Source organism: Zootoca vivipara, chromosome 12 (assembly GCF_965207765.1).
Source record: "Zootoca vivipara chromosome 12, rZooViv2.hap1.1, whole genome shotgun sequence".
Lineage (NCBI taxonomy): Eukaryota > Metazoa > Chordata > Lepidosauria > Squamata > Lacertidae > Zootoca > Zootoca vivipara.
In genome coordinates this window covers 17778025-17791838 of record NC_142595.1, presented here as the reverse complement: position 1 = coordinate 17791838, position 13814 = coordinate 17778025, and the positions used below count along the sequence as shown (strand labels likewise).

General features: G+C 46.5%; 1 protein-coding gene across 3 annotated transcripts in view; it reads right to left on the bottom strand.

Annotated features, from left to right (window-relative positions):
* Nucleotides 1–12003, bottom strand: part of ETV4 (ETS variant transcription factor 4) — a 44060-nt gene extending 32057 nt beyond the window's left edge. Inside the window, exons 1-4 of one of the 3 annotated variants that reach the window (XM_035136399.3) lie at nt 11761–12003; nt 10484–10585; nt 10243–10339; nt 8367–8414 (exon numbers count right to left, since the gene is read on the bottom strand). In XM_035136399.3, coding sequence (XP_034992290.3) covers nt 8367–8414; nt 10243–10339; nt 10484–10543 — 205 coding nt within the window. In that variant the 5' untranslated portion in view covers nt 10544–10585; nt 11761–12003. The remainder of the gene's footprint in view (nt 1–8366; nt 8415–10242; nt 10340–10483; nt 10586–11760) is intronic. The other 2 variants (XM_088654600.1, XM_060281418.2) reach the window with 2 other exon arrangements.
* Nucleotides 12004–13814: the final 1811 nt, after the last annotated feature.

Below are 13814 nucleotides of genomic sequence, written 5' to 3'. Positions count from 1 at the left end.
CACGGTCATGGTTCCCCAAGGAATACTGTAGACCTCCATTCCTCACGCAACTACCATTCCCGGACTTCCCTGGGAAGCGGAATCAATTGCAAAACCGCTCCCACAAGCTCCTTTATTCAGCCCCTCCTCTTCCATTATCAGAGCTTTTATCTTTTTTTACTTTCAATGCTACATTTGGGCAACTGCAGCACCCGCTCATCGCGTTTACCGATGGACACCATTTCATTAGTATTAGTATTATTTGAATGGAAGGTGATATGGACATCTACTGGGTGTGTCATGCCAATCAAGTATGATTTAAAAATAAATAGATACAAGGCATATACTGCCATTCCAGGAAAAAGCACGTGTGAACGTAAAACACATAAACAAAACGAGATCACAGCTTTGAATATACCTTACAGTAGGGAGAGGCAGAAGACAGATCCTGATCTAGCTGTAGATCTCTGGCTAATTTGAAGTAGATAAGCAACGATTTCTGACTCCCAAATGTTTAACAACGCCAAGAAAATAATTCCCACCCATGCCGCATTATACTGCTGAAGTGAAGGAAGCAAGGAATGATACTAGGAGTAGATTTGAAGGATTGTGAGCTCTGTTCCATTCTGGCGGTCTGAGCAGAATCTTGGGATCAGAATAGCTTGATTCTAAGTGCTAAGTATTTTGCATCAAGCTCTGATTGGTGGATCTCAAGGTTCTAGTAAACACAGACACACACACACACACACAGAGAGAGAGAGAGAGAGAGAGAGAGAGAGAGAGAGAGAGAGAGAGAGAGAGAGAGAGAGAGAGATGGAAGCCTGAAAGGATCTAAAGTAGGAATTGACAGCCTCCCGTAGCAGAGGAGTTAGAATACTGGATTTGGTTTTGGGAGGTTCAAATCATCGTACAGAGGGAAGCTCACTAGCTGACTTTTGGGCCACACCCTCAGCCTAATAAACTCAAAGGAAAGATTTGGGGGGGGGGAGAGAAACGGGGAGAGATAGTCCTGTATCCATTCCATGGGGGCGGAAAAATCGAATCAGGCTAATGCACAGAAAACTAGTAAGTCCTTTGGATGAAATGCAGATTATTTAAAAAAAAAATTAAATAAACAAAATAAAGAAACAGGAGGCCCAGGTGCGAAATCAGCCTCACCCAGTGCAGTTGAGTTGAAGGAAGACCCCACCCCGCCACAAAAAAATACAATATTCACATATGCCTTCATCCTCTTCTCCTGGCATGTCATTCCTGATCCTGAATGTTGCAAAGAAGCGATATGCGTTCTGGGAAGGAGCCCTATTCAGCTCAAAGGTCTGCTTTCTAACCATTCTTGTCATCACCAACCATTGTGAATTAACGAATCTCGAGAATGACTCCTGGAACGACATGCTTAAGAAGGGGGAGCTTTTCTAGCTTGATCAAAATTATTTATTATTTCATAACAGGTAGATAGTTAAGAGCTTAGGCGGTTTCAGCGGTGGGTGCCTGGCGCCCCCCCCCAGAATTCGGCGCCCAGGTGCCCCACACCCCTTGCACCCCTGGGTATAGACGGCCCTGTATCCCCAAGGAAGACCGTTTCACTGTCAAACAGCTCTTATTGTCAAAAAGTTATTCCTGATTTACCACAGGAATCCTTCCAAATGCAGAGCTATGGAGATGAATCACATCCCAACCATACGTATTCTGCATGGATCTCCTTAAAAACCAGCGTTTCGTTGGAATACCAAGCTTGCTTACCTAGAAGCAACACACCATTAGATCCAAGTGTACTAACCAAGCAAGCATCCCTAGGATTGCAGCCTTAGGGTCCCAACTTCAAATCAAAGTGCCCCCCCTTTTAAATAAAAACAGATAATTGATCGGTTTTGTGAAAAAAAGGACTCACCATCTCTGCGTATCCGCAAGCCAAGGCTGGAAAGACATCTACCATGCCATGATTCAATTCGCCCCGGCCAAAGCATTTGAACGAGGCCAGACAGTAGGAGTGCTCAACATTTCCTCCTAGAGACGGCAAATTTATTCCTCTCTAGCAGACGTTGGGGTTGACTGGCAAGCAACCAAGAAGCCCGGAAAGCTCATCCAAGGTAGCTGGAGCATCTACCTTAATAGCACAGGTAGCTGCTGCCTTATACAGAGCCAGGCTGATTTTTTTTCTACTTAGCCCAGCATCAAGCACTTCAAGGCTGCTAATGGTTCTCCATCCAGAAGTCGTCTTCCTTCTCCTGCTACCGAATCCCTTTCTCAACTAGAGATGCTCGAAAAGGACCTTCTGCACACAAAGAAAACAGTCCACCGCCAAGCTGTGGTTCCTTCCCTGCAAAGGACTCCATCAGATGTGTTTTGGATACCAGCAGCCTCCAAAATACAAAATAATGAATCGGGGAAAGATGGGCAGGGGGGAGAGGGAATCCACATTTCTCTTCACATCTGCAATAGGCTAAAAATTACCAGGATGCTCAAGAAGCAGAAACTACATTGCCTAAGAAGCAGGGAGAGGGTTTTTGTTTTTTAAGCAAGCAGCTGCTTTCAAACCAGCCAACGCATTTTGGTCCAAGGCACATACAAAAAACAAGTTGTGAAATGACAAAAAAAGAACCAGGGTCTCAATCTGAGGCTCCCTTTGAACTGGGGGCCACGCAATCAGCTAAATTGCAACCTGGTATATAACTAAAAATCATAAATAAATAAAATTAAAATAAAATAAAGAGATATCCATGGAGCCTAAATCAAGGGTTGTTGCCTCCAATACAGTACCTACATAGAACCTTCATGATCCAAGGTAGAACACCAAATACTAGAGGCAAGCAATGAGGAATTTTTCTCTCTCATCCTGCCTTGCAAAAAAAGCTTCCAGAGGCTTATGACCGGCCACAGGACTAGACAAGTCTTTGCTCTGATCCAACAAAGAGGTTATTATAGTCATGTATTTCCATCTTGCCCGCCACCCACTATGAGGCAACAGACCTCATTCTCCAGCAGCAGCTTTATTTAAAAACTTGCCTGGTAATCAAAGGCAAGCAGAAAATCATAGAGTTGGGAGGGACCCCGAGGGTCATCTAGTCCAACCCCCTGCAATGCAGGAATCTCAGTTAAACCATCCATGACAGAAGGCCACCCGACCTCTGCTTAACAACCTCCAAGGAAGGAGAGTCCCCCCCACACACACCTCCCAAGGGAGACCGTTCCACTGCCGAACTTTCCTTCTCCACAACCAGCATCAAAATACAGCCGAGGGGCAGACTGGCATATTTCTGTAAATTTGTCTCTCTGAAAGCCGGTGGCCGTCTGCACACCTTGTGGCAGTGAGTTCCGTATGTTAACTCTGTGCTGTGCCGTATGCTGTCCCACCCGCAGCTCCTGAAACAAATGTCGGGATTACAGATATAGGAGCCAATAAATATCTGTCACAAATCAATACGGCTGGTTTGGATGTAGCCTTGCCACTCGTAACAGATCGCCTTGTCACACACCTCACAGCCAGTACACTTGGCAGAAGGCTTTTCTTTTTTTTAAACTAACCTGTTGGCTGTGTTGGAAAGGGCTTCTCCTCTTCCACAGCCAGCATGGAAATGCAGAATAATGGATACACAAACAAACTGTGAAAATACTAAATGTATATGCAACCAGAAGACTTCACATGTACAATGTATCTGAAAAGGCAAGTAAGATTCAGAAAGTGCAATGTTCAAAATATCAAAAGTCCCATATAAAGTGCCAAAAGTCCAATTGTAAAGTGCTACGATGTATCATGCGTCCTCATCTGTTTTCCGACGGGTGGCTAGCTTCTTCCCCATTTCACTGGTGTAGTTTCCTCAGGGGACAGAGTCTGTCCCCTGAGGAAAATACACCAGTGAAATGGGGAAGAAGTCTTCTGGTTGCATATACATTTAGTATTTTCACGGTTTGTTTGTGTTTCCATTATTCTGATATTACTACCGTGCTGGCTGTTATTGCTGCTAGCATGGAAATGCAGGCTATTTTTTAAAAAATGCTATTTAAAAAAAATTAAATTAAATTGGACATATTATCTCTATTTCACAAGTGTTTTATGCACTACAGTTGTGAAATGCAGCACTGTTATTTGTTTCAATGCTATTGCTCCTGTACACTTTAGGAGTCCCGTTGACTGTGGTTTCCATGTTATTTACAAGGCTGGCATGCAGGGATCTCTCAGAGTCTGTTAACACGCTCACATCGCTCAAATGAAAATCACAACATCTGCTGTGCGATGACGCCCTTTATGATTATAAGCCATTGTGATCCCAGATAAAATTCCCACACGTTCCCCCGCCCACCCCGGAGGGAAGGGAAGGCTGGGCCACACAAACCCCAGCTGAGCTCAGCATGTGTGCCGAGACGGGAGGGGGAAAAGGCACATTCAAGACTAGCTGAACGCCAGCTAACATTCGATCGGCCGCATTCCCCAAACCAGCTCCCAGCATCCTCTCATTTTGACACCATCCCAGAACAAAGCCTGTCAAAAAGAGGTGCGGTCATCACCTGTCTCCGAAGTTCCAATGTACGCCAAGAAATCTGAGATCGCAGAGTTTAACCATTGCGTTGGGGATCAAAGCCTTGGCCCCACAGCCCTCCCCATGCCATTGGCTCAGTGCCTGTCCTCTGGCACAACATTGCTGGGCAGGATCTTAGTCTCACTGGGGAGCGGCAAAGGAGCTCGGCTAGCGGTGCAGCAATAAAACTGCTAGCACATTTGCAAAGCTTAGCAAGGTCTGGTATGGGTTCAACTTGGATGAGGGACGATGTGTTGAGATTCCTGCATCGTAGCGGGTTGGACTCACGTGTTCGAAACTCAGATATACAAGCTAGGGACCAAATGGCTCTGTAAACCAAGGTTGCAGTCGCCAAAACAGAATGTCTAGCTGCCATTTTGGGGCAAGACGGCTCTAAACTCAGGGAATGTCACACATTAAAAACACAGGGAAGTTTTTAACGTGTGACATTTTAATGTATTTTAAATTTTTGTTGGAAGCCGCCCAGAGTGGCTGGGGAAACCCAGACAGATGGCCGGGGTACAAATAATAAATGTATTATTATTGTTGTTGTTGTTGTTATTAAGTCTTATTTTTCAAATGGTGGACTGACTGGGATGGATTATCAGTTCAATATCTGGCTAGTTCAGATGACAACCTTGAACTAGGTTAAGAGCTCTAAGAAATTAAAGAAGAAAAGTCACTTTTATCTAGGGACAGTCCACAAAAAAATATATATTCAGTGCCGGATTTACGTATAAGCTAAACAAGCTATAGCTTAGGGCCCCATTCTCTTGGGGGGGGGGGCAAAAAAATTAAAGGGGAAAAAACTGGATGTACATTTCCAAAATATAAGATTTTTTTAATTTAAAAAACCTACATACAGCAACAGTGTTTTGTGTTGAGTAGGCTCCTATGATGAAGCCACGGGCCCATAGCTGCCAAGTTTTCCCTTTTCTCGCGAGGAAGCCTATTCAGCATAATGGAAAATCCCTTTAAAAAAGGGATAACTTGGCAGCTATGCACGGGCCCTGCCTGCTAGCCTGCTCCCTAGGATTTCACTGGATCGATCATTTCCATATGGCATATATTCAACACAAAAAACAGTGACAATTTGCTGTTGACAAAGGACAGCTGAACATATAAAGGGCCCCATTACCTTCAGTAGCTTAGGGCCTCATCAAACTTAAATCTGGCCCTCTATATATTGGTCGATTCCAACCTCTTTTTCTTAATGGTGACATGGACCATTCATAACATTAAGACTGTTTTTCACAACTCAGAACACAGCAGCAGGGTGGGGTAAGTGAAGACAAGCTGCAACAATTCACTATAACATTGTTCACTGCTCCGGCTGCACGCGAAAAGCATTTTGGTTCCTGAAATTCATCCTGATAGCGCAGGTAAAATATCACGGATAGAATTCTACAGTATTGCACCTCCAGATGGTGGAGGTGTCAGGGGACATCTTGGTGGCCCAGGCATCTTCACTTGATCGCAAGTGGCACAATAGGCAGGTGCAAAATGCACATGGATAATTCTGAACACTGGTCGGACTAAACAACGCCAGCGTCCCTTCCAACTCTACGATTCTTTAAGTCCCCTGCAGATTCTGATATCGATGGCAAATGCATTGCGCAAGCTGTTTCCAAAGAGCTACCCTCCACAATTAGCAGAGGGTGCACAATTAGCAGAGGGCTGTTATTCCCGCTTTGCACAGCATATCGGGGAAGATCAGGTTAAAGGTTACTCAGTCTGCACGTCTTGCCACTTCCAGATGGGGAGGGCAGCCCTTCTCTGAGGGTGTCATGCTTAACCCGCCACCTACCACCCAGAATCTGTATTTTCCTATTGTCCCTATTCCCCAGAGAAAGGCACAAATTCCCCAAATCTAATGAATCAACGTATCTTTTTGCTTCACTATTTTGTTCCGGCAAATGCTTTTTTTCTTTTCTTTTGTCAGTTCGATGTGACTGAGCTGCAAAGAGTTGCAACCCTTTGAAAGTTTGAGTTTCCTCTTTTAAATCCCTGGAAGTTTCAGTTCCAAGTGCATGGGGCTCATCTCACATATTTGTGAAATGTACACACATGGACCTTACGATACCAAGCAAAGGCACAGCCTGCCATTTTGGGTGCCGAAAAGCTCTGCTTCTGTTGCTAGAATGTTATGGGACAACCATGTGCTTCTGTCTAGTCAATCTGGAACCAAAATAGCCTTGGATAGGCTTGTGCAGAGGAAACCACATTAAGAGTCTGGCGAACTTCGGCAGTACTGAACAGGAGGGAGGGAAGTGATCCTCTGGGTGAGAATACTCTAGGCCAGGAATGGGGAAACTTTGGCACTACTTTTGGAATACACGTTGAAGTGAAAGCACCCAGAATCCATTCCCTCTCTCCCATTGTTTGTCAGATATATGTTCGATGAAGACGCACCATATGAAACTTATTTCGACTCTAAGCTTCCCTCCTCCCCGAAGCTGGAAGATCTCCCCTTCACAAATATAAAGCAAGGGTACTACATTTCTTCTCAAATATCCTCAGACCACTGCCAACACAATCAGCAGATCTTAGAGCATAGAATTCTAGTACAGGAAAGGAATTTCTGACATACTAAGCATTTTAAGAAAAATAAAAAAGCAGAAGCGGAAACGCAACGCCCAAGCTTCTAGTCCTTATGTTTATTGCAATATAGCTGACCACACACAGTCACAATTACATACACCAAGCACCATACAGTACTACCAATAGGACTGTCACATTCTTTAGGCAATATTGAGGGTGGAAAGGGAAATTCCAGAAGCAGAATATACCGTGCAGATTGTTCCTGCATGTACTGGGCCAACTTTGCAAAACCTATTCCGTTTCTAGGATCCAGACTCTCAAATAATTTGGAACCTGTTGAAAATAGTTTCCTAAATCATTTGAATGCAGGAAGGGGAAAAGTTTTGGAGAAGATTCTCTCTAAAACCATGAGATCCAGTAGCTTGCTTTTTAGGTATTTATAAACAGAAGCCGTGTTTCAAGATGCTCAATTCCACTGATAAATTATTTTCCTTCCAATTATTGGCCATATGAGAAATAAGCACCAAGCTACATTGTGGCACTCAGTTGATAAATCTCCTGCAGCAATATGAACACATCTGTGAGTCATCTTGGTGGAATTCCCCCTTACAACACACACTTTCTTCTTTCTTTTGAAAAATTGGTCATCAGTGCCGATGGGATGCCTTTATGACTTAATCTTAGCTACGTTCCTGGGCGATTCACTGCCCGAGAACAATGGCAAGTGAAGTAAACAATACAATTTCTAACCCGTTTAAACCTTTCTCAAAATGCCAGGTCCCTAGATCCACCGTCTCCAAGAACAGAAGCCAAAAACTCACTTCAAAGCTGCAATTAACTACTATCGGCATTAATTGGGCTCTCGGGGAATCACCAGGTTCCCCCTTCCCAGGCCGACGTCAGTCGAGAAGCAGAGAAACAGTGGAGTGAGATATTATAACCTAACAAGCCAAGGGGAAAAGGAAACTCGAAGCCTTTAATTTCTTTTTTTCACAGTGTGCCTCATTCAAAAGTTTAAAAGCAGGTGGCAGATCTTCAGATCTGCGAAGGAGATGAAACTCCCTGCAAGTTTAAAGCAAACAAACTTGCGTCCCAGGCTGGCCCATTCTGGAAAAGGAAGTTTTTTTGGGGGGGGGGGCATGCCAAGTTCCTTTCATAAGCAAATAAGAACACAATGGTGTGATTCATACTCCCAAGTTTACCCAAGCCTGAGCTACATATGCAAAAGTCTCTAGAAGCAGAAGGGGGGGGGGGGGAGGTGGCCAAAGAAGATGAAGGGGAAGGGGAAGGAAGGGGTTGGCCAGTGAAAGGAATCCAACAGCTCAGCCTTACCTTCAGTCAGCCAGGTTTCCTGAAACTGGTTCAGGTCGTGGAAGAGATCTGCAAGAGAACAGGACGGGGTATGATAGCCATGGAGCTTCGGCAGCAGAAAGACAGCAATGCGTTATGCGTAGGGCGGTTCGGAAACTTCAGCTGGTGCAGAATTCAGCGGCCAAGTTGCTCACCGGAGCAAGATAGTTTGAGCATATTACACACCGATCCTGGTCCGACTGCACTGGCTACCATTTAGTTTCCGGGCCCAATTCAAAGTCCTGGTTTTCACCTATAAAGCCTTAAACAGCTCAGGACCGCAATGCCTCAAGGACTGCCTCTTTCCCGGACCCTAAGATCATCTTCTGTGGCCCTCTTTACGTGTGCCTCCTCTTCGAGGGGTCCGGAGGATGGCAACACGAGAACAGGGCCTTCTCTGCAGTGGCTCCCTGTCTGTGGAATGCTCTCCCCAAGGAAGTTTGCCTGGCGCCTTCATTATACACCTTTAGGCGCCAGGCAAAAACGTTCCTTTTTAACCAGGCCTTTGGTTAATCCGATTTACATCCTATGCCCTTTTAAAATGTGGCTGGGGGGGGGGGCTGTTGGGTTGCTGTTTTTATTTTTATTAGGTATTTTGTGGTTTTATACCTTGCACCATAGTATCATAGAGTTGGAAAGGATCAGGAGGGTCAGCTAGACCAACCCCCCGATCCAAGGAATCTTTTGCCCAACGTGGGGCTCGAACCCACAACCCTGGTATTCAAAGTCTCCTGCTCTACTGACTGAGCTATCTATCACCCATCTTGCAGCAAGGCTCCCAGGCACACAAGTGACAGGAGCCTAGAACACAGGGGAACTCAGCAGAGCTTAGCTACAGGTAAGCTTGCGCCCTGCTTCTCCAAGCAGCCCAGGTTTCTGATCTCAAGGTCCAACTGGTGATGCAGCACAGTTAAAACAAAAACAACAATTAGATCTGTACACCACTCTTCATCTGTAGCTCTCAGGGGCAGTTCACAACATAAAATTACGATTTAAGAAGCGCAGGATACATTAGGAAAACAGAAACGAAAACAAACCGATAATCCCCTCTCCCACAACACATTTAAAAGGCCATCGGATGTCCATCAGCCAAAGGCCTGGTTCAGGCATCCCCAAACTCGGCCCTCCAGCTGTTTGGGGACTACAACTCCCATCATCCCTAGCTAACAGGACCAGTGGTCAGGGATGATGGGAATTGTAGTCCCAAAACAGCAGGAAGGCGGAGTTTGGGGATGCCTGGCCTGGTTAAAGAGCAACATTTTTGCCTGGCACCTAAAGGTATATAACGAAGGCACCAGCCAAACCTCCCGGGGGGGGGGGATATTCTACAAACAGGGAGCAGAAAATTCCCATTATTTTGTTGCCACCCTCCGGACCTCTTATGGGGAAGGCACTTGGAGGAGTTGTAGCTCTCCAGATGTTACTGAGGTTACAAGTCCCCTTCTCCTGCCTAAATCTGTTAGCTGGAGGAATGTAGCAACTGCATCAGGCAAGGCTGCAGACAATTCCAGAGGCTGTGCAATGACAGCATTGGGAAGCCTAAGATACATGAACTGAAGATAACCAGGCCTGCTTCAGAAGTGTCAAAAAAAGAGAGAAGCCAAACATTGAGCATTAAAACTCACGGAAACCCGTGACAAGCAAGGGGGGTCACACGAGAAGGGATTCCTGCTCAGCCTCAGTTCCTCAGTCTGTAAAATGGGAGCAAAAGCTGTACCAAAATATCGTATTTCAGGTCACGGTGTTGCATCAGGATCTTTTTATTCCAGTGCCAACAGGCTTCACGCAGGTGGTATATTCAAGTGGTCCCCATAGATAACCCACATTCATCTCCCTCCAGGATCTCCCACATACACACCTTCGGGGTCTGGGACATGGGGTATCCCTGGATCCATGGATTTCTTCCGCGCAGCCATCATAGCTCTGCCTTCCAGGATGCCATTTCCGGACGGTTTCTGCATTTGAAGAAGAAGAAAAATAACACATGTGACATAAGACAATGCTCGCCTCAACTCTAGTCTGATCTACAGGCTGCAAAGCTAAAAGGCAAGGCCGACCAGGAAAGAGGTCGGGCGGTTAGATTCTCCTTCATCGCTCACCTGTGCAGAAGTGTAAGGCACCTGCTGGTCCAAATATCCTTTCATCCTCCCATCAGTCATGGGTGCGAATGCCTCGCCAACATGGAGGGCCAGCAGCAGACCCTGCAAGGAGAATTGCATATAGGACAAACAAACAGGTACCAAAATCGTGCCCCACAGCAGTCGGGACACGCTGAGCAAAACACAAGGGTCGCAGAATTGCATACAAGTCAGGTGATATTGTGTGGTTGCTCCGTATGTGGTGACGGCAAAGGGCCGGGGGGGGGGGAATTACAGCCCCTTTCACTGACCCTCTCTTTGCTGCTACAAGCAGAAATACCCAAGCGGGGGGAAGTCCTCTCCCCATACTCCACAAATTGAAGGGGAAAGACCCCCTTCAGAGGAAGAGGGTGCTCAAGAGAGAGGAGTAAGTGCATTTCCTAATCTCTTCCCTAGTGCCCCAGATCCCCTTTCAATCCCAACCTCATATGGACCTCGTAACCCTTCACCCCTCCAACCTTCACCCCCTCTTCCCACGGAGCTCCCCTCCTGGATTTTGCCTCCTATTGCCCCCCCCTTTTCTCAGCCTCTTCTCTTTGCTTACTTTACTTTACTCGCGTTTATTCCCACCCCCGGGGGGGGCGGGATTGCTCTGCGCCCTCCTCCCCATGTTGACTTCAACACACACACACCTCTCACTTCAAAACCCACCTTTCCTCAAAACCGGCTTCCTTGTTTGCTCTTCGCTTTCCTTAGCCTAAGACTGCACGCGTGTGCCCACTTACCTGGGAGTAAGCCCCACGGGACCCAGCGAGACCTACTTCCGAGTAGACACGCCTCAGGGTCGCGTGAGGAAAGTCTCCCGCCCCTAGTCCTCTTTTCCATTTGTCTCCCATTCCTTTGGCTACCCGCCTCCCTCTCCCCCTCCCCCCGGGTCTTTCCTACATCCTGACTCCCTATCCAAAAATCAGCTCTCTCCCGGACTAGGCCCCAGAGATGGTTCCCACGTCCTATCCCCTCCCCGGTATAATTTACGAAAAGTTCTGCGACGTGAGGCGAAATCGCCACCCCATTTGCCTTAAAAAGTTATCTTCCCCGCCCCCTCACACAGTGCCTCTTTTCTGGGGGGACGCAGGGGGAAGCATACCCCTAAACGTTTGGTGAATCTTTGCACTTTTGTCCATTTACTGTATCTGTATTTATTTTTCCCGATCTGAACTATAAAATGGTGATTTTTCTGTAGTCAAAATGAGAGTACCCCTCAACGTTTTTTTAAGAAAAAAAAGAACTGCCCTCACCTGAGATTGGAAAAAGAGTGGGGGGGGTCAGTCCAGGTCTTTGCAGTCGGCCCCCACCGCAGGGCAGCTGATCCTCGATAACAGAGCTACGCTACTTCGCGTGGGACGGAGCCGAGTAAGGTTGCTCCCGCCTCCAGCCTGGGAGTCGTTTCCTCTTTCACAGAAACAGACTCTTTTCTGTTTCTCTTTGTTTCATTGACTTTGTGAATGGAGGAGCGGGAGGGGCGGAATCCCCCCGCCTCGGGCGGGGGACACGCTCGGCCAATCAAGGCTCCGCGTCGCCCTCATCCAGCCGGGGAGGGGCGTGGCTTGAGCGCCCCGAGCCAATCCGCGCGAGCTGCTCTAAGATTCATTCACGGCTGGAACTCCCATTCATAAAAAAAGAAGCACAAGAGCGCCCAAAGTTCATTCATAAAAGGCTGTGGAAGGAGGGAAACGTTGTAGGCACGTTGGTTGGGCTGCTGCCGTAGACCCGGCTGCTCCCGCCTTTCCTCTAGGCCTCAAACTGGTTCTGTTGCTGCGTTTGTAAAGGCGTTGAGATTGGTTTACCTCCCCCTTTACTCCCGTCAACAGGCGAGGCGTGGTGACGGTGGCAGGAATAAAGTAGATAAAAGAAAACTAATCCACATCATAGGTTATGCTTAGGTATTTGGGAAAATTTTTGTCTAAACAAGCTTCTTTTTAAAAAAAGTGAGTTGGAGGGATTTTATTTTGGGATTTCAGGTTTGTAGGGAGGGGAGTTTCTAGTAGGGGAGGTGCAGTTTAAAGGGGGAATCCATATAAAGGCTGAATTGATTATTATTAATAAATAATCATAGTTAACAATGTTGGGTTTTTAAGCCTGAGGGACAGTGGACCAGCCCCCTGCTGAAAAAGTTTGCTGACCCCTGCCCTAAGCTGCTGTAGGTAATGGGGCCCTTTATATGTCCCCTAGCCTTTTTCAACAACAAATTTTCGCTGTTTCGTGTGTTGAATATACAATATATATATGGTAATTTATGGACGAAATAGGTATCTAAAGCCATTTGCACATAACAATTAGGAGCCTACACAACACAAAAACACTGTTGCTGTATGTAGGTTTTATTTTATTTGTTTTTTATCTTATATTTTGGAAATGTACATCCAGGTTTTTTTCCTTTGGATGTTTTTGGGGGGCCCAAGAGAGTGGGGCCCTAAGCTATAGCTTGTTTAGCTTATACGTAAATCCGACACTGACAGGAAGCACTGATTCTGCACCAGTCTAACTTCATCCCTGGATGTGCACTCGTTTGTCTCTCAAGACAGACAGATACCAACAGCAACATATGGCATTACAGTGGTAAAAGGTAAAGGGACCCCTGACCATTAGGTCCAGTCGTGACCAGCTCAGGTTGTGGCGCTCATCTTGCTTTACTGGCCGAGGGAGCAGGCGTACAGCTTCCAGGTCATGTGGCCAGCATGACAAAGCCGCTTCTGGCGAACCAGAGCAGCGCACGGAAACGCTGTTTACCTTCCCGCTGTAGCGGTACCTAATTATCTACTTGCACTTTGACGTGTTTTCAAACTGCTAGGTTGGCAGGAGCTGGGACCAAGCAACGGGAGCTCACCTCATCGCAGGGATTCGAACCGCCAACCTGATTGGCAAGCCCTAGGCTCTGTGGTTTAGACCAGTGGTCTTCAACCCCCGGGCCACGGACCGGTAGCAGTCCGTGGATCAATTGGTACCGGGCTGCCTAAGGATCATTAAATACAATTAAATTAAAATTATTAAATCAAAACAATCTAAATAAAATATAAACAATAAACGCCGCCCCCCCTCAGCGGGCCACAGTAAAATTATCAAACGTAGACTGGTCCGCGGTGATAAAAAGGTTGGGGAGCACTGGTTTAGACCACATCGCCACCTGCATCCCTTATTACAGTGGTACCTTGGTAGTTAAATAGCTTGGCTCCTGAACAAATCGGCTCCTGAACGCCGCAAACCCAGAAGTGAGTGTTCCGGTTTGCGAACGTCATTCGGAAGCTGAATGTCGGTTGTGGCTTACGTGGCTTTGGATTGAGTGCAGGAAGCT